At 48.9% G+C, this 27,282-nt stretch overlaps 1 protein-coding gene across 9 annotated transcripts in view; it reads left to right on the top strand.

Moving 5' to 3' along the window:
- Positions 1-27,282, top strand: part of POGZ (pogo transposable element derived with ZNF domain) — a 428,531-nt gene that overhangs the window by 261,976 nt on the left and 139,273 nt on the right. For all 9 annotated transcript variants that reach the window (XM_078670252.1, XM_078670255.1, XM_078670257.1 and 6 more), the window contains exons 10-11: positions 14,673-15,001; positions 25,302-25,456. In XM_078670252.1, coding sequence (XP_078526378.1) covers positions 14,673-15,001; positions 25,302-25,456 — 484 coding nt within the window. The remainder of the gene's footprint in view (positions 1-14,672; positions 15,002-25,301; positions 25,457-27,282) is intronic.

Genomic DNA, 27,282 nt, shown 5'->3' with positions numbered 1-27,282 from the left:
TGCTAAGATATGTGGATGACATATATATATATATTTTTATATTTCTTTTTATTAACTCAAGGCATCGAAAATACAGGTGCACAGTATTTAAGGGGATCGGTCCCACATCACGATACATCGTACATATAGTCATAACATGGGGGGTGGGGGGGACCAGGAAAACAGAATAATTGTATATGGGAGGATCATGGGGACATTGGAATATCAAACATCAAATCAGCAGGTGGTACACATATGTCCCCTCTATATCGATTCCATAAACCCCAAACACTAGTCCATTTTCGAGGGCGACCCCTCGCCAGGTAAACAGCCTTTTCTCGGAACATGCACCAATCCATAGCCTCTTTCCACCCCTCTAACGTAGGTGGCCTCTCCGATCCCCATAGCTGAGCAATATTACGTTTGGCTATCATGTTACCCAAAGTGACCCATCGAGTCTGTGCAATATTTAGGTCCGTAGGCTCCCATATGTTCAGGAGACATCTCCTAGCCTCTGGCGGCACAACCACTCCGAATACTTCCTGTATAACTTCATGTATTGCACCCCAATAATCCATTATATAGCAAAATTCCCAAAGGATATGAAGAAAGGTGCCTATTTGACCGCAACCTTGTCTACAATGACCATCCTCAGTTAATCCCATCCGGACCATACGTGGGCCTGTACATATACTCTATGCAAAATCTTCAGCTGGACAAGTCTCAGTCTGGCCGGAATAGCGACTTCTTTTGGGGAGGAAACGGCCAACTGCCAATCTTCTTCTTCTGTAGTAGGGGATCTCTGTGTATAGTCATAATCTAGTGAATAGTCCCGCCCATGTGCGTGGACCCCGGAGCAATCAAAAATAATCTCTTACAGTGTCAAAAAATGCAGAAAATGCATAGACACTTAAGAGAGAATTTAAAGACAGATAATGCAGCCAAAAGGCTACACTGTCCAGTACTTCAACTAGAAATTTCCACCATAAAATCCACAAAACAGCAAAGCCTGTACAGATTTCCCTTGCTTAACAGCAAAATCCCTCAGGAATGATAGAGAGAAGAACCTGGACAGACAAGCCCCATAGGCTGCCATTATGTGGCTTAATTAGGATACTGTGCCTTTAAGAGAACCTTCCAGAACCTTCTCTCAGTATCCCAGAATGCATAGCAGGTCCAACTTAGCCTCAGTTCTTTTTTCCGGCTCCTGCAAGCAGGACCCTGGAGCATTGAGCTCTCCCTTTCAAGGGTTTTTGTTAGTGTTTTACACTGATTTCGATTTTTGGTACTTTTAAAGTACTCTGGTGACTTTCTTTCTGTGTTTCTGCACTCTTTTTTGTCCATAATGCCTGCATTATTCGACAAATGCCCTGAGTGCTCAAGAAAGAAGGCCAAGACAGACTCCCATGAGGTCTGTATTCTCTGCCTTCCCTCTTCCCACATCCCTGAGGAGTGTAGGATCTGCAGAAGCTTCTCTGGGAGGACCCTGAAGGAGAGGAAGAAGATCAGGCTTCAGGGACTTGAGGAGAGGAAGCTGAAGGCACGAGGTGGGTCAGGAGGGGCTCCTTCTACCCATGCTGAGGCCTCTGGGGGGCTCCCCAGGGGCAGGAAGACCAGCCCTCGCCCAAGGTCTCCGTCTGGGTCAGTTGCGCTGACCACGACGTCGAGGGGACGGTCAACGGCCAGTTCCAAGTCTCCCCAGGGCTCTGGGTCGAGAAAACGTCGCCCGTCGACGTCGAGGAACGTGTTCCGGCCGCCGTCGAAGCCGGTGTCGATATCCTCGTCGTCGCTGTCGGCGTCGAGTGATCGACATCGGAGGGCCCGGCGTCGGCGCTCGCCGTCGAGGCGACACCGCCGTTCGCCGTCGAGGACGTCGTCGTCGAGGGGATCCTCGTCGTCAAGGTCGCCGTCGAGACGAAAGGCGTCTCCGGCGCCGAAGAGGTCGACGTCGAAGCATTCCAAAAGGCCGACGTCGAGACGGTCAAGGAGATCGACGTCGAGAAGGTCGGAGAGGTCGACGTCGAGAAGGTCCAAAGGGTCGCCGTCGAAGCGATCCAGGAGGTCGACGTCGAGACCGGCGAAGAGGTCGAGGTCGCCGTCGAGGCACCATCGCCCGTCGTCGAGGTTTCGTGGCTCGTCGATCTGGTCGGGGTCGACGTCGAGACGGAGACACGGTTCGACGTCGAGGAGTGTGATTCGGTCGACGCCGAAGGACCGTTCGACGTCGAGGGGACATCGGTCGCCGTCTGGACACCGGTCTTCAGCGTCTGGAGGTCCTAAGGACAGGCCCAGGACTGTGGGGGGCTCCCCACTCTCTGGTGGAGGTGATGGCTCGCCGGGACCGGCGCATTCCGGGGTGGATACTCCGATGAGGCCGTCTACGCCTCCTCCGCGGCCGGCTGTGCCGAAGGGTCCTCCTCCGAAGGCCCTTACCCCGCCTCCGAAGCCGGTTCCGCGGGACCCGCGTCCGGTTGCTCCTCCACCCCCGATCCCACCGAGGGAGGTGTCGATGCCTAAGTTCCCGACGCCTCCGAAGAAGACTCCTAAGAAGCCTGGAGCTCCTGACCCTGGGAGGCCGAAGGAGCGTCCGAGGCCCAAGAGGTCGAGGTCTCGCTCGGGGAGACGGGACAAGTCGAGGAGTGGCCGCGGATCTTCATCACGATCCAGGCATCATCACAAGAGACGTCGTTCCAGGTCACGTTCTCCGTCTGGGACCCGTTCCTACTCGCCCACGCTGTCCGATTCGCCGGAGACTAGGGTGTCTCCGATAGACGATATTAGCACATTTCAGGAGGTTCTCCTGCGTGGTGCGGCGAAGTTGGGCATTGAGGTTGAAGCGCCTACGGCTTCTACCTCGGTAATCTTTGAGACTTTACACAAGAGGCACTTGTCTCGCCCCCTGTTACCTCTGGTGCCGGGGCTCCTTGAGCCCGCCGAACAGCTATTCCTGACGCCGGCGACGGTGAAATCTGTACCTTCCAGGATACTGAAAAAGTACAGGGCTCCGGACTCCGACCCAGCCTTCTTGAGGAAGGACCCGGTGCCGGATTCAGTCATCGTGACTGCTGCTCGGAAACTTCATGCCACCTCACCTGCGTCCACGGTGCCTCCGGACAAGGAGAGCCGGTGGATCGATTCTGCTGGTCGCAAGGCGTGTGGGACATCCGCCTCGTCCATGAAGGCAGCCAGTGACTCGGCTTTGCTGGGACGTTACGACCGGTCCCTTTGGGACTCGATGGAGCAGTTCGCAGACCTCGTCCCTCGAGACCGCAAGGAGGACTTTGTGGAGATCGTCAAGGAGGGGATGTTGGTCTCTAATCAGGCCATCGGCGCCGCAGCAGACATATCGTTGCTGTCCGCGCACGGATATTGCCACGGGATTCACCAGAGACGCCATGCTTGGCTCAGGTTGACATCGTTGAAACCGGAGGCTCAGCAACGCGTGGCGAATCTCCCGTTTTCCGGAGATACCCTCTTCGGGAAGCACGCGGATGATGAGATGGCCAGGATGAAGGCCGAAGCGGAGACCCTGACGGCAGTGGGCCTGGAAAAGCCCAAGGAAAAGAAACCCTTCCGACAGTACCAACGTCGGTTTGGGGCGCAGGGTCGTGGAAGGGGGCAGTCTGCTGGTCAACATCAACAGCGGCAGCAGCAGCAGCAGTACAGGCAGCCCTTCCAGAAGCGGCAGGGTGGTAGAGGTCGTCAACAGTCCTCTACCGCGACCAAGGGCCCGGCCGGGTCCCGTCCCTGAGCTGTTACTTCCCCCTCGTCCGTTACCCGCTCCGGTGGGGGGAAGCGTTCAATTTTTTCTGGCAGAGTGGAGAAAAATTACTCAGGACAAGTGGGTGCTGAATATTGTTTGCAATGGATACAGTCTACGTTTCACCAGCCCTCCTCCATCGATTCCTCCCGTCAGCTCGCAGTATCAACTGCGCGAGCTTCAGACGGAGGCGGACGTTCTGCTACGGAAAAGGGCGATCGAAGACGTACCTCTGTCTCAAAGAGGAAGAGGTCTGTACTCTCGGTTCTTTCTTGTCCGCAAGAAGGACAAAAACGAGTTCAGGCCCATTCTGGATTTGCGGCAGGCAAACAAGTGGATTCGCAGAGAAAAGTTTCGCATGCTGTCGTTGCATCAGATCTACCCTCAGCTGCAACGGGGAGACTGGATGTGTGCCATAGATCTACAGGACGCATACTTCCACGTGCCCATTGCATGCAAACACAGAAAATTTCTGCGCTTTCAAGTCGGCACCAATCACTATCAGTACACGGTGCTACCCTTCGGACTGAAGTCTGCACCAAGGACATTCTCAAAATGTATGGCAGTGGTAGCGGCACACCTGAGGAAGAACAAGGTGTTTGTCTACCCGTACCTGGACGATTGGTTGATCAAAGCCTCCTCCTTCTCGGAAGCTCGAGCACACTTCCAGAAGACGTGCGTTCTCTTGAACAAGCTGGGGTTGCACATCAACATGTCCAAGTCGGTCCCGATTCCGGTGCAGTGCATCCAGTACTTGGGGGCCTCCATCAATACGCTGTCAGCAAGCGTGTCTCCTTCGGAAGAGCGACGTTTATCACTCGTTCGGAAGGCTCAGGCTCTCATGAAAACTCCGTCTACGACTGTGAGGACCGTGTCTTCTCTGCTGGGATCGATGGCCTCTTGCATCTTTCTCACTCCTCACGCACGGCTACAGATGCGACCTCTGCAGGAGTGCTTGGAGGATCAGTGGGACCAGAGGAGAGGTTCTTGGGACGACAGGATACGACTGTCTCTACATGCTCTTCAGTCTCTGAAGTGGTGGTGCTCGAAGGAGAATCTCCTCAGAGGCGTTCCTTTCCACAAGGACATTCCCACACAGACCATCGTGACGGATGCGTCTCTCCAAGGTTGGGGGGCGCATTCCGGAGACCTGCAAATTCAAGGAACGTGGTCCCCGACGGAGTCCACGTACCACATCAATTTCCTGGAACTGAGAGCTGTTCACTTGGCACTGAAGGCCTTTCATCCGTCCTTTCAGACCAACTCTCTGCTTGTTCAGACGGACAACACGACAACGATGTATTACCTCAACAAGCAGGGGGGCTCGAGATCGCGCACTCTGTCGCAGGAGGCGCAGGCGATCTGGCACTGGCTTCTGGCTCGAGGACTGTCGATAACGGCCACCCATCTGCCAGGTGTGCAGAATGTTCAGGCAGACGAACTGAGCAGAATCGTGCAGGAAAACCACGAATGGGTCATAAACGACGAAGTACTAGGAGAAGTCTTCGCAAGGTGGGGAACTCCAGACGTAGATCTGTTTGCCACCGCCGAAAACAGCAAATGCCGAGGCTTCGCCTCCAGGTACTACCAACCAGGGACGCTGGGGAACGCGTTATGGATCAACTGGTCGAACAGCTTTCTGTACGCTTTTCCACCAATTCCCCTGATTCCGGCGGTTCTCATCAAGCTGTCCCAGTCCAGGGCGAGAATGATTCTGATTGCCCCGGAATGGCCCAGACAGTGGTGGTTCACGGACCTGCTTCACCGTTCTCTCCTTCCTCACATGAAGCTGCCGTGCAGGCCGGACCTTCTCACGAAGTTCGGGGGGCGGATGGTGCACCCCAACCTCTCGTCTTTGAGTTTGGCGGCATGGCTCCTGAAATAGTGCAATATGGCCATCTGAATCTCCCAGAGGATTGTATGGGCATACTGAAGGAGGCTAAGCGACCTTCCACTAGGACTTCCTATGCTTACAAGTGGAAGAGGTTCTGCATCTGGTGCAAGTCTAAGAACTATGACCCTACGTCATGCAAGGAAGATGTCATCCTTCCATATCTGCTTCATCTGGCGCAGTCGGGCCTTAATGTCCATTCCATTAAGGTTCATCTGGCTGCTTTGACTGCCTACAGGAAAGGCCCTTCACAGACTTCCTTTTTCCAGATCCCTGTGATCAAAGATTTTTTGGAAGGCTTGAAGAAAGTGTTCCCTCCTGTCAGGCTTCCTTCGCCTTCGTGGGACTTGAATGTGGTGCTGTCCAGATTGATGAAGGAGCCTTTTGAACCCATTCATAAGGCTTCGTTGCAGCACCTGTCCTGGAAGGCGGCGTTCCTAGTGGCCATTACATCGGCCCGCAGGGTGAGTGAGATTCAGGCATTGTGTTGCCAGGAACCTTATACTGTATTTCATAATGCTAAAGTTGTTATGCGTACTCACCCTAAGTTTCTTCCCAAGGTTGTTTCTGATTTTCATATCAATCAGACTATCACTTTGCCTACGTTCTTTCAGAACCCTTCATCTCCAGCGTCAAGGTCTTTGCATTCCCTGGATGTGCGGAGGGTGCTGAAGTTTTATCTTGATAAGACTAAAGATGTTCGTAGGTCAGACCAATTGTTCATCAATTATGGCTCAGTCAGGACTGGTCTTGCTACCTCTAAACAGTCCATCTCGAGGTGGATTGTGTCCTGCATACAGTTGTGTTACTACAAAGCTAATAAGACCTTAGGGGGCAAACCTAAGGCTCATTCCACCAGGGGCAAGGCTGCTACGACAGCTATGCTCCGTAATGTTCCCATTGCAGAGATCTGCAAGGCGGCCACTTGGAAGTCGGTCCATACCTTTGCTAAGCATTACTGCCTGGACTCTGATGCCAGGGCAGATGCTCAGGTTGGGCAGGCTTCGCTGCGGAATCTGTTCGCGCAGTAGTGGCGTTATTTTACTCTCCACCGCCGCTTGGTGTGGGGATGGGCTTGCCATTCTATTCACTAGATTATGACTATACACAGAGATCCCCTACTACAGAAGGAGTAGTTTCTGTCCTGTAACTCCAGTTCTGTAGTAGGGGTATCTCTGTTATAGTCATAAGCGCCCTCCCGCCTCCCCGGTGGAGTGTTGTTCATGATCATAATGCTACAGGTCTGGCGTTTTTCTACGCCTTCGAAAAGAACTGAGGCTAAGTTGGACCTGCTATGCATTCTGGGATACTGAGAGAAGGTTCTGGAAGGTTCTCTTAAAGGCACAGTATCCTAATTAAGCCACATAATGGCAGCCTATGGGGCTTGTCTGTCCAGGTTCTTCTCTCTATCATTCCTGAGGGATTTTGCTGTTAAGCAAGGGAAATCTGTACAGGCTTTGCTGTTTTGTGGATTTTATGGTGGAAATTTCTAGTTGAAGTACTGGACAGTGTAGCCTTTTGGCTGCATTATCTGTCTTTAAATTCTCTCTTAAGTGTCTATGCATTTTCTGCATTTTTTGACACTGTAAGAGATTATTTTTGATTGCTCCGGGGTCCACGCACATGGGCGGGACTATTCACTAGATTATGACTATAACAGAGATACCCCTACTACAGAACTGGAGTTACAGGACAGAAACTACTCCTTCTTCATCTAATTCAATGCCATCTCGCGTCCATTTATCCCTCAGACCAACTAGAAGGTCTACTCTATTGTTTATACATTTTTTATAGATTAGGGAGATAGTGCTGTCAGGTGAGTATCCATCTAAGATTCTATCTTCTAGTGGCGAGGCCTCCGGTATCTCCTCCACCCCCGGAAATGCCGATTTGAATGCGTGACTCACTTGTGCATATCAGAAGTACTCCGAGTTACTCAACTTGTACTCAGTTTGCAGTTCACGAAAGGATTTAACCCGTCCCCTAATCCAGATATCTCCAACAGTAGAGATTCCTATCAGGTCCCATTTGTCAAAACCCTTAGTGTTCCAGAGTTTGCCCAATTTCTCTGATCCAAACAGCGGGGTTGCTAGGGTAAGGCGGTCTCTCCAGCCCAATGAACTAGTAGCATCATGCCATATTCGCGTCGCTACCCTAGTTGGCCCTGTCAAATTTTTCACAACAGATCTGCTATACAAAGCCCTGGTATAATTACCCTCAGGGAGTAACCATTTATCCATTGCGAACCCCGGGTCGGTCGCCTGCCCGTAAGTACCATGGTTTATGGCTCCCAACTGCGAGGCCCAATAATATCTCTTAATGTCAGGGAGGGCTATACCTCCATCGTACCAAGGGAGCGTTAATTTGATAGTGCTATACGAGGTCTACCGTCCCACAAAAGGCTGCGCTGCACTCCCTCAATTTCCCGAAAATAACTGGCCTGCACTACATCCAGCGTATTTTGAAGGGCATATAAAAAACGGGGCAAGGACATCATTTTGAAGAGGGCCGCTCGACCCAATAGTGAGAGCGGGAGCCTCTTCCATCCGGCTACGTCACTCCGCAACCTGAGTAGCAGAGGAAGAAGATTTCTATCATATCTGACTTTAGGGTCCATTGAGATATAAATCCCGAGATATTTAAACCCTTCCGTAGAGATCTGTATCGGGCAGTCTCGCGGGGGGATAGGGGCCTCACCACTCAGAACAAACAGGATTTCGCCCAATTTATCACAAGACCCGAGTTTCTACTGAAGGAGGCCAAAACTTCGCACACTACAATGAGGGATTTTCTGGGCGAAGTCAAATAAAGTAAAATGTCATCCGCGTACAAAGAGATGCGATCTTCAAACTGTGGGGACCACCTAATACCTCTAATCGAAGGCTCCCAACGGATCCAAGCCGCCAGAGGCTCGAGAGCCAATGAAAACAGAAGGGGAGACAACGAACAACCCTGTCTAGTGCCTCGCCCCAGACAAAACGGCGCCGAGACTCTATTATTAACCACGACCTGAGCGAGAGGCTCGGTATATAACAGACTCACCCAGTTGATAAACTCAGGACCAAAACCAAACTTTGCCAAGACAGCCCATAAATACGGCCGTTCCACGGTATCAAAGGCCATAGTTGCATCCAACGACGCATCTACGGCTGGCTCCTGTAAGGTGTGTGCCCTGGCCAAAACTCCATGCAACCGGCGTAAATTCAAAGCCGTGTTCCTATGCGGGATAAATCCCGACTGATCGGGATGTACGAGTTCACCAATCACTTTGACTATCCTATTCGATAACAGTTTGGCTAGTATCTTAGGTTCCGCATTCAACAGTGAGATTGGCCTGTATGAAGTACAGCTGGATCTTGGCTTCCCTTCTTTAATTATCACTACAATAGTGGCTACTCTTTGATCATATGGCAGTATACCACGTTCTCGAGCCTCAACAAACATATCTCTGATATAAGGGGCAACCCTGTCTGGTCGGAGTTTGTACAATTCAATCAGGATTCCGTTAGGACCCATGGCTTTACCCGAGTTTAATGAACGGATTGCAAGGGCGACCTCATCGGCGGTAAGCTTACTATCCATAAATTCACTATCTTCCTTAGAGAGGCACAGGAGTTGAATATCTCTCAATAAAGGGCGAGAATCCTCCTCAGGTCGGCCCGACACAGAAGTATAAACGGTCCGAAAGTAATTCGCAAACCCTTCCACAATTCCATGAGGATCTGTTATACGCTCTCCCTCCGCAGTCTCGATTTCAGGCACTACACGATCAGCTCTATCTTTCCTATCCAGCCACGCTATCAACTTTCCTGCCTTGTCCCTGGCGTCATACAGCCGACCCTGCAGCTTCCTACTCAAAGCTCTCGCACCTTCCGTGACCAGCGTTTTATATTCGAGCTGCTTCAATTGTAGAATGTGGAGCCGAGCACGGGACACCTCCTGTTCCAATTCGGTTTCTATGTTTGCAATTTCAGATTCCACTCTCACTACCTCTTCATCTTTCTGTCTTTTAACTCCTGCAATAAGCGATAAGGCCTGGCCCCTTACAACTGCCTTAAACGCCTCCCAAAGCGAGATGGATGACAATACTGAGCCCTCGTTTTCTCGAAAATAATTTTCCAACGCCTTTAACAGGTCTCGTCGAACTATAGGATTGCGCAGATACCAGGGGTTAATTGTGGCCACCCTGCCTCCCATCCCGGGGGTGGATGACATATTTAAGGATCCTGTTCGGGCACATATTCTCACCCCAGGATACACAAAAAGTATAGATCTGCACCATCAGACCCAGTTTTCATCAAGGGCCAGTTTCCCTTAGATTTGTTAGTAGTTTCTAATGCCTGTAAATAGGCCAATTCTCAAACGTCAGGAGATGCTCCACCTCCGGTCAAAGAGGTTGATAGATGCCTCCGGGAAAGGAGTAGCCTCACAAGCTGCAAATTTCTTGCGCATTTCCAACACCCAAGCCCTTTTAGCCAGGTACGATAGGGCACATTGGGTCAAAATGGAGCAGTTGCTTCCTGCCTGATGAGCACAAGTCCAAAGCTCAAGACCTAGTGCAAGAGGGAAAGCTCATCTCTAACAACTCTATTAGGTGCGTGTTGGATGGGGTTGTCACTGCGGCTAGAGCCGTCAACACCAGCGTGCTACTAAGAAGGCATGCATGGTTAGGAATTTCTGGCTTTAAACCAGAAGTTCAAGATTCTATTCTTAACACGCCATTTGATGAACAACACCTCTTTGTTCCTGTTGTAGACACATCCTTTAGAAAGGATGAAAAAGGACACAGACATGGCAAAATCTATGGGAGCTCTACAGTCCCCATCTAGCCGTGGTTCCTTTTAACGCGCTCCTTCTATCGTGAGGGGTCAAGGAATACCTCCTCAGACCCTACCTTCACACCATACTAGAGCAACAATCAGCCCTCTGCTTCCAAGGGTTTCTTCAGAGGGTGCTACAGAGGCAACAATGGCAAAGGTATAGGTTCCATCACACGCACCTCCCCCTCCAATACGAAACAGTGACCACCCCCCAAAATCATTTAACATCTGTTAGGGGCATCTTTCGCAATTCCTACCCGCCTGGCAATCAACTACAGACAAATGAGTGCTAGGAATTATCTGCTCTGGTTATTGCCTGGAGCTTACCAACGATCCTCCAAACATTCCTCCACGTTCACACAAAATGTCACCAGACCATTTACACCTCCTCAAACAAGGTTCAATCTCTCCTTTTGAAGAGAGCCATTGAGCCCGTACATTACAATATCAGGGGTCGGGCGTATACTCCCTGTATTTTCTCATACCCAAAAAGGACGGTTCTCTCAGACCTATTTTAGACCTCCGAGAATTAAACTTTACATACAATCCGACTACTTTCACATGGTGACGCTTCAGCAAGTGCTCCCACTGTTACAACAAGGCGATTTTATGTCTACTCTAGACTTAAAGAATCTGTATTTCCACATTCCCATACATCCCGCTCATGGCAAATTGTAGCGGGCAGCATTACCAGTTCAAGGTACTCCCATTCGGAGTCACCACTACTCCCAGAGTCTTTACGAAATGTCTGGCAGTAGTTGCTGCTCACCTACGAAGACAACACATTCATGTCTTCCCGTACTTGGACAACTGGCTTATCAAAGCCAGTACGTACCCAAAGTTTCTCCACCACACTCACATAACACTGCAGTTACAGCACCGTCTGGGGTTCACAGTCAATGTGTTGAAATCGCATCTTCAACCTTCCAACACTCAAAACTATCTGGGAGCCACTTTAGATACTCAGAAATCTGTCTTTCCCCAATACAGCCAGAATTCGCAATATCCAGGCTTTGATTCCTCAGTTTCAGCCCACTCACTCACTACCAGCTCTAGTGTATATGCAGCTGCTGGGAATGAAAGCCTCTTGCCTCATGATTGTTCCCCATGCCAAACTTTACATGCATCCCCTACAGGAATGCGTAGCGCACCAATGGAGCCAGTCTCAGGGTCTCTTAACTGATCTAGTGTTGGTAAACAGCCGTACTCCCTGCTCTCTGCAGTGGTAGAACCCACAACATTTGTCAAAAGGACCGCCCTTCAGGGACCCTGTTCCACAGACAATAATAACAGCAGACGGGTCGCTCACTGATTGGGGAGCTCATCTCCAAATAAACACAATTCAAGGCTTGTTAAGTCAAAAACAAAAAGCTCTCCACATAAGTAATCTGTACCTGCTAGCTGTGTTTCTAGTGCCCAAAGCCTTTCAAATTCGCCTTGTAGCAAAGCTGTCCTAGTTCACACCGACAACATTGACGGCTATGTATTATACAGGTGGGGGGACACTCTCTCCAACTGTAACCCTAGTTCAAGGCATTTGGAAATGGGCCACCACAATATCTCCTAGCAGAACATCTCCCAGGAGTAAAGAATCGGATTGCTGACTTTCTCACCAGACAGAGGCAGGAAATCCACAAGTGGGAATTTAACCCTCAAGTTCTCCTCCCCTACTTTCAAGGAATCTCTAAAACTGGCAAAATGTATCTCTTATTTATCAAAGCTTTTAGGGAAGGACTAAAAAGAGTTATACCACCAAGCCTTCCACATGTCCCAGTGTGGAATCTCAACATAGTCCTCACACGTTTAATGGGCCCACCTTTTGAACATATACATAAATGTGAACTGCAATTTCTCTCGTGGAAAATCACTTTTTTCATTGCAGTCACTTCACAGAGGAGAGTGGGTGAGCTACAGGCACTAACCATAGAAGAACCTTTTTTCCAGCTTCACAGAGACAAAGTGGTTCTTCGCGCTAACCCTACATTTCTACGTAAAGTAGTTTCTGCCTTTCACATCAATCAATCTGTTGAGTTACGAGTGTTCTTTCCTCAACCAGATTCAGTGGCGGTACGAGCTCTAGACGCTTTAGATGTCAGAAGAGCCCTCTTATACTACATAGAAAAAACAAAGTCATTCAGTAAGACTAAACTACTTTTTGTTGCTTTTGCTCCACCTCACAAGGGCAATCCTATATCCAAATCCAGTATTTCTAGACGGATTGTTAAATGTATTTAGACTTGTGCAAAAGCAAAGAGAACTTTAACAATACCCACTAGAGCGCATTCCTCTCACAAAATAGGGGCTACTATGGCTTTCTTAGGAAACATCCCCATAGTTAACTTTTGTAAGGCTGCAACATGGGCTACACTGCACTCATTCACAATGCACTATTGGGTAGATGTGTTCGAGAGACCACAAGCTAACGTGGGCCAGGCAGTACTTAAAACACTTTTTCAGACAACTGCAACTGCTACAAGTTAGCCACCGCTTTGGGAGAACGCTGCTGTATAGTCTGTGCAAAGCATGTGATCTACAGCTCTCATACCTTGAACGGATAATGTTACTGACCCAGTAAGCATCTGTTCTTGGCATTTAGAGCTGTAGATTCCCATGTGCCCACCCGCTTCCCCAGGTACCTGTACCTGTTGCAGTTCTCTCTTACTTTATATACATATGCATAGACATCTCTAATCTACTCTTACTAACTCAATTCTCACCCTCTACGGTGAAACAATCTAACAATGGAGTTGATGCCCATGCGCACTATCACCGAAAGGAAGAGTCACCTACCTCATGACTGGAAAGACTTCTTCGAAGAAAAACAACTTGCAAACATCCGGACCCAACACTACATGGCAGGAGTATGCAAAGCATGTGAATCTACAGCTCTACATGCCAAGATTAGATGCTTACTGGGTAAGTAACATTATCTGTTCTCCTACTTTAGTATCTTTCATAGATTCACCACCTGACTTCTAGGAATTATTTTAAATTGTGAATCTTTCAAAGCTCTAATGCTGAAGAGGAAGGCTACTTTCCTGTAACCCTGGGTGGTAAAATCCGCTCCGCTCGCAGAGTTTGCGGATTTTTGGCAACTCCGCATTCGTGTAGAACGCGAAGTTACCGACAACTCCGCGATCCGCGGCGAAGCGGAGTTTTTCCCTTGTTCACGTTTTCAAAATGCGTTTTCGCGCGCACTGTAGTGACTTACCGGGATCCCTGCCTTCGCCGACGAGTTTTCCTAGCCATTCACGTGTGCCACGAGAATTTGGTAGCCGGCCGCGCAGTCCCACGAGAGTGTGCGATCGCGAACATGTCATTCGGATGCCCCATCGGACATCCAGCAGAAGTTTGGTGAAGCTCGCAATGCCTTGCCCATTGGCGACCGCATGGGCAAGTTCCCAAGATATTTCACCCCGAGCATGCAAACAGCGTCCCGAACCCGCAGTATGCGTTCCCGACCAGGAAAAACGCATCGCGAACGGGCAGAACAAGCAACTCCGCGTGGTCACGAAATTCCACGTAGCTTGCGGAGTTTTTTTACCACTACGCTGAGATCCGCGTATCGCGGCTCCACAATCTCCGCCCAGGCCTACTTTCCTGTAACTATAGTGCTGGTATCTTTTTGTAGATTCACATGCTTGAATTATACCCAGTCTTCTGGCCGGGAAGCTCCTACTTTTACGTGAGAGAACAATTCAAACATGAATCTATGAATGTTCCAGCAATGGATAATCAAAAGTGATATAATGCGAGGGATTCTTAAGGCTTGAATTTAGTTTATGTTCTTGCCAAGATTTCTCCTGTAGATTAATCTGATTAGAAATGTTTTGCTTGGGTTTATTGAGCTGTAATATATGTTACCAAATGCTTTAGGCTCTTGATTGTACTTGGGATGCTGAATCAAAGTTCAAAGAGGAAATTTTTTTATAATTTAAGTAGGGCCGGTGGATTGTAAAAGGATGACCCCATGTTGAAGTTTAGGGAGAAACTGCTAGTAGTTTTTGTTTGATCTTAGTTTGAGCGTTTGTACTATTGAGCAACTGCTTGTGCATGGAGTAGGCAGAAAAAAGATTCATTAGTTGGTGATCTGAGTGGGGTGGAATTTGAAGCAGTGCAAAGGACGAGTGCTTCCATATTTACTTGAATACTTTTCATCGTCTCGCAAGTCACATATCCTATTTTATTGATTCATTAATATCACCTCATTTTTCCCTTGCAGTATTGCTGTCCCGACCTGGTTGATTTCATGAAGCAAGGAAAGACCCCTGAGTCGGAGTTATCAATGCACCCTCTGAAACCCCCATCACCTGAGAAGACAGTACCTGTGACTCGGCCAACCTCCACCACACCCGGGACTGTGACGCCTGTATCTTTGAAGGCGGTAGACAGTGCTGAAAGTGACAGTTCTCAGAGCAAGCTTATTATGCTTGTGGATGACTTCTACTATGGCCGTGATGATGGCAAATCCAGTCTGCTCTGCAACTATCCAAAGATTTCTACCTCCTTCCGCTGTCCTCACTGCACAAAGAGGCTAAAAAATAACATAAGGTAAAAAATATATATTTCTGATTTATACTTCTACCTGGAGACTCCTCATCTGTAGAACAAAAACCAGATGATGCTTGATGTTCTTTGTGCCTGGGCACAAAACCATGTTTGGTTTGGCTGCCATCTGGTTCGTATGCAAGTAGGCTCAGTTTCAGCATATCACACCTGACCTTTGAGCCCTTTCTGCGTTCTCTTTCATAACACGTTGCTGATTGCTGACTACTCGTACCGTATCCGTGAAAGACCATTGAATCCTTAATAATTGGTCGCTGTCGAGCGGCGTCGGTGCCTAGCCACCTTTGATTGCAGGCGACATTTCCACATGGGGCATCAATCCAAGAATTGACCGTGGCTGATGGAACACACACCATTCGAATACCTTCCTCAATGCCACACAAAATATCTGTTGACCCCCCACAATGAGGTTTGTAATAATTGTTTCCTGATCACTACAATGCTAATTCCCTGTTGAGATCCACACCCTGCGAAAAAACACCAGTGGTTGGGGTACGGGGGAGGCTCCTCTTCTTGACAAGGAGAGTAAAAAGATTGACCCAGCAGGTAAGAGGATGGCACTAGAACCACCGCGCATCGGCTCTTTTCTAACTCCATTGGCCAGCTTTCCCAATATCACAGGGTGCATTGGGATGAGATGGAGGAACACCTCAAATACCATGTTGAACAGTATAAACAGCATAGACAAGAGCTGGTTAAGGAAGGCAGAACCATCTCAAATGCCACCATCCGCTGCTCTCTTGATTCCGCTAACACTGCGGCCAGGGAAGTTAATACCAGCATCCTGGTCAGGCGTCATCCCTGGCTCTGTGTTTCTGGCCTTAAGCCAGAAGTACAACAGCATCTGGTGAACCTTCCTTTTAATTCTGAACACCTCTGCGGACTGCTGGTAGATCACATGCTTGGAAAGTAAAAAAAATATAGACATACACAGCCAAGGTGATGGATGCCGTTCAGACATTGTTTCGCAGATCACAGTAAAAGGGAGTGGGGGAAGCTGGGTCTTTATATAGTCTTAGGATTATCAGATTGTTAGACATCTGCTGTATGCACACAGTCAATAATGGTACATACGACTCAATAAGGAGATCCATTCCAATTTTTAGAAAATAATACATACCATACAGAATCGGGTGCCCTGTTGAAATCCATGGGGATTGATCCGGTCAAAAGAGGCTGCAAGCTGGGACTCTGAGATCAGTGTGGCTGAACCAGCAACGGGGCTCAAGTCTCCTAATGCTCAGCGACGTGGAGACACCTCTGGTCTTCTTCTTCATAGGCCGGGTGCGGAGGTGTCCTGAGGTGTTGGGTATTTGACACTGGTGACACTTGCGGTACAGGGGGCCTGCACAAAGAGTCTGCAGGTGCTGTTGGGAAGTCCACAGTTCGCAAACCCAAGGTAGGCTTCAGCTCTGGAGTGCCGGGGGACCACGCTGAACGTTGGGCCACTTTAACTCTGACTAGGGGGCATGGGGTGCAGTGCTGCTTTCCGGTGTCAGGTTTTTGGCAGTCCGGAGTCTTCGCAGCACCACTGGGGGGGGCCTATTGGATGCATGGGAGCAGCTCTGCTACTCCACAGGTGTTCCTAGGTCTTGGGTGAAGGCAGGCAGTCCTTCCAGGATTTTGGAGGCACAAGCAGCTGCAGGATGATTAGTCTTTGGCGCAATGGTTGAGGAAAGCAGGCAGGCCGGCAGTGTTGGTGCCTAGTCAGTTGCTGGTCTTCTGTTCTTGATTTTGCGACTCTTCAGTGTCAGTCTTCTTTAGGTTGGCTGGATCTCCTTTCTTAGTGCTTGGGGCTCCCATGAATACTAGATTTGGGGGCTTTAGGGGAGTGTTGGGTAGTAGCCACTGGGCTACTGACACCCTCGATACGACCACTTCCTGTGGGAAGTGGGCATAACCCTGTCCCAGAGTTTCTAATTCTGCCAATATGGCAGACTCCTAATTTTCGTGTCCACATCAGGTTAGCACACCTATGGGGTGGAACTATCTGGAGGGTAAACGCGCCTCTCCGACTACAAAATTTCCTGTCAGTCAGGCACCAATTATGTCCAGGCATGAGAAGTTTGGCACCCCTTCGCCTCTGAGGAAAGACAGATTTGCATACTAAAGGCGGTGGGCTTTCAGAAACTCCATGCCTTGGAATGCCAATTTACATGTCATCCTGCTGAAAGGGGTGTAAAACACACTACCGGAGCCAGCTTTGTTCCTGGCCCCCTGAGCGCTTGGGCTCTCACCCCTGGGGTGTCAGAAACTCATCTGTGGTGGCAGGCTGTTCAGAACTAGTCAGCCAGCAAACTAGTAGTTGGTAGGTTTCAGGGCTACATCTAAGGTGCTTTCTGAGTGCCTGTATTAATAAACCCGTCACTGGAATCAGTGTGAGATCATCAATACAAGATGTTTGAGACCAAATATCTTTGGTTTCAGTGGAGCCATCACGTAGCTTTGGAACCGGTTTTTGACCAGCACATAATCTTAAAATGGCTTCCCTGGTCAATTGTACTGACAGTAAGTGAACTGGCTGGACGCACAGGGGGATATCTGCTCATGCAAATAGGTCCACACATGTAGTATAGTGAACCCTGCCTTAGGGATGTAAGGGCTGCTGTAGGTGTGACTTATCTATACTGCTTGCAGGCTCTGCAGGCATGGCACACAGGGCTTTGTGCCATGTCGTATTTTATTTGTGTCTTCACCAAGACATGCAGCCTGCAATGGCAGTCTACATTTGTTTGGTGAGGGGTCCCTTATGGCGGCACAATCCATGCTGCTGCTCTCAGGGGCCCTCTTTAGCTTCGGTGCCCTAGGTACCTGAGGAACCACTTTCTAAGGACTTACAGGGGATGCTAAAGGTATTGCCATTTGGGGAAACAATTGTACAGTTTAGGGTTAGAGATCTGGCACTGGGGACCTGAACATCCTGCCCCCAGCGCTTCAGCAGGCCCCCTCCGAGCTCTGCTTTAAGCGGATGATGAAGACCTGGCTTTTCACCCAATCGTGCTAGGCGCTAATACTCTAGTCCTCATGGTCAAACCTGTTCTTTTTAGCGCCGGGACACCTCCTTGTGAGGTAGCTGTTCGCGCTTTATAAAATGCCGTATTATTATTATTATTATTATTTTTATTATTATTATACACCCTCCAACAAGTCAAAGAGGATATTCTACAAATCAAAAAAGATATCCACGCAATCAAAGACCTTCTCTCCTCACAGCCCAGTCTACCTCCCACCATCCCACTACCCTACAAACGACGCACCCTCCCTACATACCCTTGCCTCCGCCGACACCCGCGCTGGCCGACTATCCCCGTTCGCAATAACTCCCACCGCCCCCGTCGTGTCCTCAACCCATTGTCGGACCGCGACCTATGCTCTCTCCTACGCTCTTATGGCCCAGGTCCGGTAAAACGCATATTCAACACACACATCCCCATACCCACAATTCTTACAAACCCTCTGAGGCTCCCAACACTCAACAACAGAGGTTCCGTCCCTAACAAACTTAGAAAAGTTCCCCTTACACTAGAAAGCTCGACCACCCTTCTCTCTCCCAAACTCAAATGCATCCTACTAAACTGCAGATCGGCCCAGAGACACTCCTCCGACATCGCTGATCTCGTCTCAGCTATGGATCTGGACCTAGCCTTTCTAACGGAAACGTGGCTCACTGAAGCCTCTACCCCGATTATGGACATACTAGTCCCCCCCAATTATCACATCATTAGGCTGGACCGGTCTCCTGGCAAGACGGGCGGGGGAATTGCATGCATTTTTAGGAGCAACCTCTCCGTTACTAAAGTCACCTCCCCCTCCCTTTCCTCCTGTGAACTCCTCTGCCTCGACATCACCAGCGAGGGCAAACAAGTTTGTACTTTACATCTCATCTGTCACCCGCCTGGTGACAATCTCATTTTCACCCAACAACTCATGGACATGATCACTTCCAATGCCGGTCGGCAGACCACCCAAGTCTACCTGGGTGACTTCAATCTCCACTGGAACGATCAGAAAGACACAGTGGTGAATAGTCTCAAAACTTTCCTTAATGCGCTTGACCTCACCCAAATATGCGATAGACCAACACACGACAAAGGCTTGATACTCGATCTCATCATTGCCAAAGAGAACTCTACACAACTGGAGGCGATTCTACCCTGCGATTGGTCTGATCACCACATTATCACCTTCTTTATCAATGAAAAAGTTAAACCTAACCTGGCTCAACCAATCAAATCCAAAACATGGAAAAGGGACATGAAGAATCTTAACCCCTCTACCCTGCCTCCCCACATCGGCAATCTCCTCCTTCCCCCTTCAGGTGCCTCGGATGTTCAATCACTGATTGACCACTACCTTGACTCTATGAACACAATAGTCAATGAAGTCGCCCCTCTGCAACTGAAGAGTCTCCACCAAAATTTCTAACCCCTGGTATGATGATAGACTCAATGACGACAAGCGTACTATGCGAATGGCAGAGCGCACCTGGAGATCGGACCCTTCAGCACTGCACCTCAAAAGGCTTAAGAACAAGAGAAATGCCTACTTCAGGAAAATAAAGCGCACAAAGTCGGACTTCTTTAGCCGCCAGTTGGACCAAGCTAAAAACAGGCCAAGAAAACTGTTCGAACTAATCAAGACCCAAACAAAGGCACAACCCTTACAATCAAACAGCACAACAAGGGACACCCCACACTGTGAAGCCTTCTCTGCTTTCTTTAAGCTAAAGACTGACAACATAAGAAATGACCTCATCATGGATGTAAGCCGATTCCCCAACCACACCAGAATGGCTAACACTCAACCTAAAAACAAGGCATCTTGGCTGTACTTCGATACCTATTCGGAAGAAGCAATACACAAACTGCTCTGCACCTTGAAGCCCTCTAATCACCTCACAGACCCTCTACCTGCTAATGCTGTAAAAGACTTCATCCCCTTGCTCCTCCCTCTCTGGACCAAAATCATCAACAGCTCCTTGCAACAAGGCCTCATTCCAGACTCCCTCAAGGTGGGGCAAGTCACGCCTATACTCAAGAAACCTACAGCTGATCCGTCTGACCTAAACTATTATCGGCCCATCACCAATATCCCCACCCTGGCCAAGCTGCTGGAGAAATGTGTCCAACTCCAACTAACAAAACACATTGACCAATTTGACCTCCTCAACCCTCATCAATCAGGCTTCCGAGCGAAACATAGCACGGAAACAGCTATGACACACATAATTGATGACGCCCTCCAAATTCTTGATAGCAATGAGTCCTGCCTCCTCATCCTTCTCGACCTCTCGTCAGCATTTGACACGGTCAAACATGAGAACTTGCTGGAGCTGCTGAGCACTAGAATGGGTCTATCGGGAACTGTTCTCAAATGGTTTTCGTCCTTCCTTCACAACCGGTCTCAGATGTTCAAGATTGATAATGTGCTATCTACACCTGTGCCTGCAGATCTAGGTGTTCCACAAGGATCCTCCCTCTCCCCCACACTGTTCAACCTCGTCATGGACCCGCTTGCCACCTTGCTCCAAGCTTCCAATGTCCAATTCCATATGTACGCCGACGACACACAACTTTACCTAAAGCTACAATCCCCGGATGATATCAAACATCTGAATTCCACGCTTATGAACACTCAATCTTGGCTGGCCGATAATCACCTCAAACTAAATGCTCTGAAAACTGAGTTCCTACTCATCTCACCCCCGGCGAAAATTTCCACCACCCAAACCTGGCTCAACAACCTAACAGCACTCAATGTCCAACCTACCATAGTGGACTCGGCGAAATCCCTAGGCATCACACTCGACGCCAAGCTCAACATGCAGCAGCACGTTAGCAAAGCCACAAAAGCAGCTAATTTCCAAATCAACACACTGAGGAAAATTAAACCCTTCCTCCCTGCCGAAGACTTCCAAACTGCTGTACAAGCTTTAGTCATCCCTCGAATAGACTACGGAATTGTGGCCCTCAGCGGACTCCCGCTATCCACAACAGCACCCTTAAGAGCCTCCCTGAACGCTGCCGCGAGACTCATTACTGGCTCAAGAAAGCATTCGCATATATCCCCAGACTTAAAGTCTCTAAAATGGCTGCCTTTTGAAGCCAGAATACAGCTAAAAATTGCAGTTATGACACACGCGGCCGTGCACCACAATGCACCCAACTACCTCGCTCAAAAGTTGTCTATATCAGGAGGTTCGAGATCCAATAGGAGTACAAAAAATCTACTTCTGAAACCTCGTAGATTCCGGAAAGAGAAAACATACAAGCGCTCCTTCTCAGGAATGGCACCCAGGATCTGGAATGCGCTCCCTCCTGAAACCAGGCTTATCTCCTCCACTGCACTCTTCAAGAAAGAGGTGAAAACCATCCTTCTGGCCAAGATCTCCTGAACCTTATAGGTGTTGGATCAGAGACTCTACATTGCTCTGTATCACTGTTCACCTTGTCCTTTGGCATTATACTTCTACTGGATGGGGGCACTACTACGATACTCTCTTACTTCCGACCAATATATGATACACGTTGGTTTACTGATCCACTCTCCCGATGCCCTCACTCATTGTTCTCTCTATACTAAAACATTGGTATAAGCCATCCACACACCCAAGGGGTACCTGAACACCTCTGTAGTGGGATAAATTACTTGTGCTGTCTTACATTACTTCTTTACCTGATTGTATATTGATATGTTTTATGTATGTTATTATTATCCTTGTTATTACCATGTTATTGACTATTATACTGCTCCCATTATCTCTGTTGATTCCTACTGCCCCTACCCTGTCTTTGTGAAGCGCTCTGATATCTGTAAGGATCCTGTTCGCGCTATATAAAACTTTGAATAAATAAATAAAATAAATAAATAAATAAAATAAATTATTAGCAGGAACCCAGTGCAGATTCAGGCGAAGATGCATCAGTCAGGCAAAAAGTGGGGTGTAATCATGCTAAAATGGGGACTTTCCTACAGGGGACTGTAAGACAACTTCATCACACTCTACTCTCCTGCCTCCTACTAAAATCAACAGCAACAATGCCTCAAACAGTCAACACAGAGGTATTCAAGGGTAAATTACAGAGGCAACATCACCAGAGGAGGCTCGGTCAAAAGGAGCCATTTCCTCCAAGCAGTGACTCTCTTCCACTCCGCACCCCCTCCGGATCACATGACTACTGGATTTCTCCGGCGTTGGGAAGAGATCACCTACGACCAATGGGTCCTCTCCATTGTAAGTCACTGTTACTGCCTGGAGCACTCCGTAACCCACAGCAAACATCCCACCCCACAGACACTTTCTCCCCACAGAACATCAGCACCACCTTCAGGATGAGGTTATGTCGTTCATCCACAAATGGATTATAGAACTAGTACCAGTGCAACATGACAGCAAGGTAGTAAACTCCCCTGTACCTTATTCCCAAAAAGGAAGGGTCTCTAAAGCTACTTCTTGACATGAGCCCACTCACCAAGCATATCATCTCACAAAATGTCTACATGGTCACTCTGCAGAATGTCATCCCTCAGCTGTAGCAAAGCGACTTCATGACCAGTCTCGAACTGAAGGACCCAAATTTTCATATGCTCATCGCCGCTACCTATGTTTCACAGTAAGTGGTCAGCACTATGAATTAAGTGTTGCCATTCGGGGTCACGGCTGTCCACAGAGTATATAAAAAATGCATTGCCTTGGTCGCCGCCCAACTCCGAAGGAGTGGCATTCACGTAATCCCTTATTTACATGATTGGCTGATCAAGAGTACAAACAAACAGCAGTGTCTCTCTCATACCCATACCGCTATGTCCCTCTTCCACAATTTGGGCTACACTATAAATAACATCTTGTCCCTTTAGCTGCTTGAGATATAACTCTTTCTGGGATCTGTTGTCAATACAGTCACCAGCAAGGATTATCCCAGTCAGCCAAGAGTGCAAGCGTTCCAGCAGTTAATGCCTCTTTTTCAGCCTAATCGTCAATTGGCATTCAAATCAGTTATTCACTTTCTTGGAATCATGGCCTCTTGCATAGCCGTAGCTCCCCACACTAGGTTTCACATGTGTCTGATCCAGCAGTGGTCACAAGCATAGTGTCACTTGGAGTATCTAGTCTTCACACAGGCCTGCATCCATCACTCTCTGCAGTGGTACAACAGTCTGTTGCAGGGCCAATCCATCATAGACTCTATGGGCGGCTCGCTCTCTGATGGGCATCTTCAGCAGCTGACTATTCAGGGCATGTGTTGCCGCAAAGGGGCTGCCACATCAGTTACCTCTAGCTCATGGTCATCCAACAAGCTCTCAAGGCTTTCGTTCCCCAGGTTCAGCACGAAGTACCATCTATAAAAACATGACCGCCATGTATTGTCTCCAAAAGCATAGTGGCACTCCCATAACCCAGCTATCAGCGTTAGCACAAATCATTTGGCACTTCAACACTGACTGCATCTACTGGCAAAGTACCTTCCAGCAGTGGACAACTTCTAAGCACATAGACCTACTTAAACCTGCAGTTCAGAATATTGCCTGCTGCCTCCATTTCCAGAAATCAGGCCTAGCCTATACTTCCATAAACCTTCACTTGCGGCCTACATGCAGAACAGGGAATACTCTTCTTTATTCAGAATCCCTATAATCCAGTCCTTCATGGAAGGATTTAAGCAGGTTATACTACCCCTGTACCCCATTAGACTGCCTGGAACCTTAATAATTTCCTTACCTGACTCATGGGGCCCTCCTTTTGAACCACTACATTCATGTCCATTTCAATTATTTTCCTGGACCGTTGCTTTCCTTATCTCTCTCGCATCTTTAAGGCACGTTAGCAAATTGCAGTCCCTTGCCTTGGAGTAGCCTTTCTTTCAGTTTCATAATAACAGAATTGTCTTTAGAACCAACCCTCCTTTCCTTCCTAAATTGGGAGCCCAATTCCATCTCAGTTCAACCATTGAACTCCTGTCTTCTTTCCATAGCCAGACTGTGTGGCATGGTTAACCAGCAAGAGTTGGCCAAGCTGTCCTACAAACTATTTCAGTATTCTGTAACATCCTCTGGCTAACACCACTTAGGGGAGTACTGTTTTACAGTCTATACAGAACATTTGCACCTACAGCCACAGATGCTACGAACAGAATATGTTACCTTGCAATCATCAGTTCAAAGCATGTAGTGCTGTAGATTCACATGCTCCCACCCACCTCAGTGGAACCCTTTGGTTGTGTCAGATATTCTTTCTTTCTATTCTTTCTTTTACTTAAACTCTCTGTATATAACTTTTTGCATGGTCACAACACTTTCCTTTCTAATGCTCTATCTTTATGGTCTTTCGCAGTGCGGAAAACAATTTATCAATGGAGCCTGTGCCCATGGGCATTACCAACCAGGCCTATATGTATAGTAACTCAAAAGAATTTTGTTTAAAGAAAAAGAAGTTGTAAGCAACTTAGCCCAACACACTAAATGGCTGTAGGATGCAGAGCATGTGAATCTAAAGCACTGCATACCACAAACAGATGCTTATAATGTGGTTTAAAAGTGTGTTTTTGTCGCATGTGTGGCTGTAGATACACAGGGTCTGCACTCTACTTTGGTAAAAAAACAAAACTGGAATCTATTGCTCGTCTGTCTCTATTAGCAGGTAACTATCACCACTAATACATCTCTTGTGGGATGTGGAGTTCACCACAACAGTATGACTCTCGAAAGCCCCTGAACCCATCAGTGCCAGGGGTTCCGAATTACCTGGAAGTTCAACACTTCAGTCTAGCCCGGAAAGTGTTCATCCCACTACCACCTGAATCTACAGTACAGCACCGCATGCTGTGAACATATTGTTAAAGGGCAGGTAACATTTCCTATATATATTAGGCTTTTACAAAAGAATGCTATTGATAGGAAAAGAAAAAAGGTCCCTGTGTTACGGTCTATCTCTTTGCGCAGTGGTCTCTCCTGCTACCCATGTGCTGCTAATGTGCTGTGGTGCTGCATCCCCGGTTCTTAAACAAGAAAATCATTGCAGTATTTAAATCTGTTCATATTGTTTAGTTTGTCTCCAGTATAAGAAGCTCAGTTCTTGTGTGAATGTGATTCTGTTCTTATGCATGGGATCAAATTTAGATCCACCGTCTGTTGGCATACAGCTCTTTGTTCGATCTTGTAGTGATCTTTAAAGGCTTGTAGTGATCTTTAAAGGCTTTCTGAATGTCCATTCTTACTAAGTAACTTTTTAAAACCAATGTCCATTGACTTGGGTCACACACAAAGCTTGTGCTTGCTTTTACTTCAGATTCATGAACCACATGAAGCACCACGTAGAGCTGGACCAACAGAATGGAGAGGTGGATGGGCATACCATCTGCCAGCATTGTTACCGGCAGTTCTCCACTCCATTCCAGCTGCAGTGTCATCTCGAAAGCGTCCACAGCTCCTATGAATCTACCAGTATGTCTCTTTTGCCATAATTTATTTCATCATATGTGAGCCTGTATTGCATTAATTTCTGTTTCAATTATTTGTTTTCGCCAGTGTGAAGTTTTTTTTTTTTTAAATGTTTTATCTGATAGACATCGAGCCGCAGATTCCTTAACTTAGAATATCCCCAGGCATCCGACTGGATCCGGAATTTTTTTTGCAGCAGCACCTCTGCGCCACACGACTCCGCCCAGACGTCGTCCATGTACGTGACACCAGCTAGATCATAGAAGACCCTCCCGGCGCGCTGACGTCTGGTTCCTTCTTTTCCGCGTGCAACGCGGATCAGGAGTAAGCGGTTCCTCTGGCCTGTTTTCAGTCCTCTTTTGATGCTTTGTGTCTGGAACAGTGCGATGCCTTCGGGCTTAAAAACGTGTACTTCCTGTCCGCATCTTATATGTATGTGGTGTTTGGGCAATGGATGGATTGCGACGCCTGCCAACACCTCCAGTTGCGCTGTCGGTCACCCTCTGGGGCCCAAAGACGTCGTTCGCCCCTTATGGGTACGATGCGGTGCATGTCGCCGAGGTCCTCGACCTCACTTTCATCTGCTGTCAGGGGCACTAGTTCCCGGAACCCTCCAGATGTACACCCCCAGCAGTCGCCCCTACCATATCTGCCCTATCCGGGTGCTGGGGTGACTCGGACCCAAATGGAGGCCTATGCCGCGGCTCTGCAGGCCTCTCCTGGGTCCTCTCCTGTCCTCGGGGCCTCTGCTACTTACGGGGTCCCCGACGGACTTGCCGGTGGGTTCGCCCACGGCGCCACATAAGCCCTTGCCTTTCAGGAACAAAGGAGATATGATGTCGTCAGGGTGCGGCCCGGCTGGATCCCCCTCTACGGCCCATAGCACCCCTGCCGTGCCGCATAGTCCTATGTGTCTCCATGTGGCATTGCAGGTGGTTGCTAGTGCTCTTGCTTCCAGCACACCTCTGCCTTCCGGGCAGGCGGCCATCTGTCCGGAGCCGGGGTCGGCGCCAGTCTGGCGCCGGAAACTCGCCTCTGACTCCGCTTCTTACTTCAGAGTCGGAGCCTGTTGTAGATGGGCTGAGTCGGCGCGGCAGCGGAGGCTTGCCTCCCCGGCTCCGGCGCCATCCCCTTCTTGGGAACCGGAGCTTGTCGTCGTGAAATCGGCACCAGACGGGTTGAGTCGGCGCCGGACGAGGTGGGGTCGGCGCTGACCGAAGTAGTTTTGGCACCGCGTCAACGCCGGGTTGTTGACTCTTCTCCGGAAGCTTCTGGAGAGAGTTCGGCGTCACCTTCACGTCCAGCGATGCCGGATCTACCCTTGCTCCCCTTTAGAATTTGTGGACCCGGCAGGATTCCCGCCTCCTCAGGAGCCCCAGGACCCGGCAGGCTCCCCGCCTCCTCAGGAGCCCCATCAGGACCCCAATTCGTCAATGGGGCTCCCTTACTTTGTGCATTCGTCGCACCCTCAGTGTCTTGGACAACTTAGTTTACAGGCCTCACCTACAGATGAGTTGCTGTCTCCTCCTCGGAGGGCTACCGAGGCCGGTGCGGCGTTTCTAAGAGTAGTGTCCTTGGCCACTCGTGTTCTACACATGCAGCCCACTTCGGTCCCCTTGCCTGTGGACCCTCTGCTAGATGTCCTCCACCACGGGGCGGGGAATGTGGGGCCGCTTCTGCCCTTTGAAGCTTATCTTTATGACGCCCTTTTGGGCACCTGGGTTCAACCAACTTCTGGTGATCCGGTGGCTCGCTCTGTCTTGCACCACGACCGTCCTGCTCCACATGACCCAGTTTGTTTATTTGTTCACACGGACCTGCAGAGGTTT

The sequence above is a fragment of the Lissotriton helveticus genome, chromosome 12 (assembly GCF_964261635.1).
Source record: "Lissotriton helveticus chromosome 12, aLisHel1.1, whole genome shotgun sequence".
In the NCBI taxonomy this organism is placed as follows: domain Eukaryota; kingdom Metazoa; phylum Chordata; class Amphibia; order Caudata; family Salamandridae; genus Lissotriton; species Lissotriton helveticus.
The sequence above is the reverse complement of the archived record's forward strand: the minus strand, read 5'-3'. Positions and strand labels throughout refer to the sequence as shown.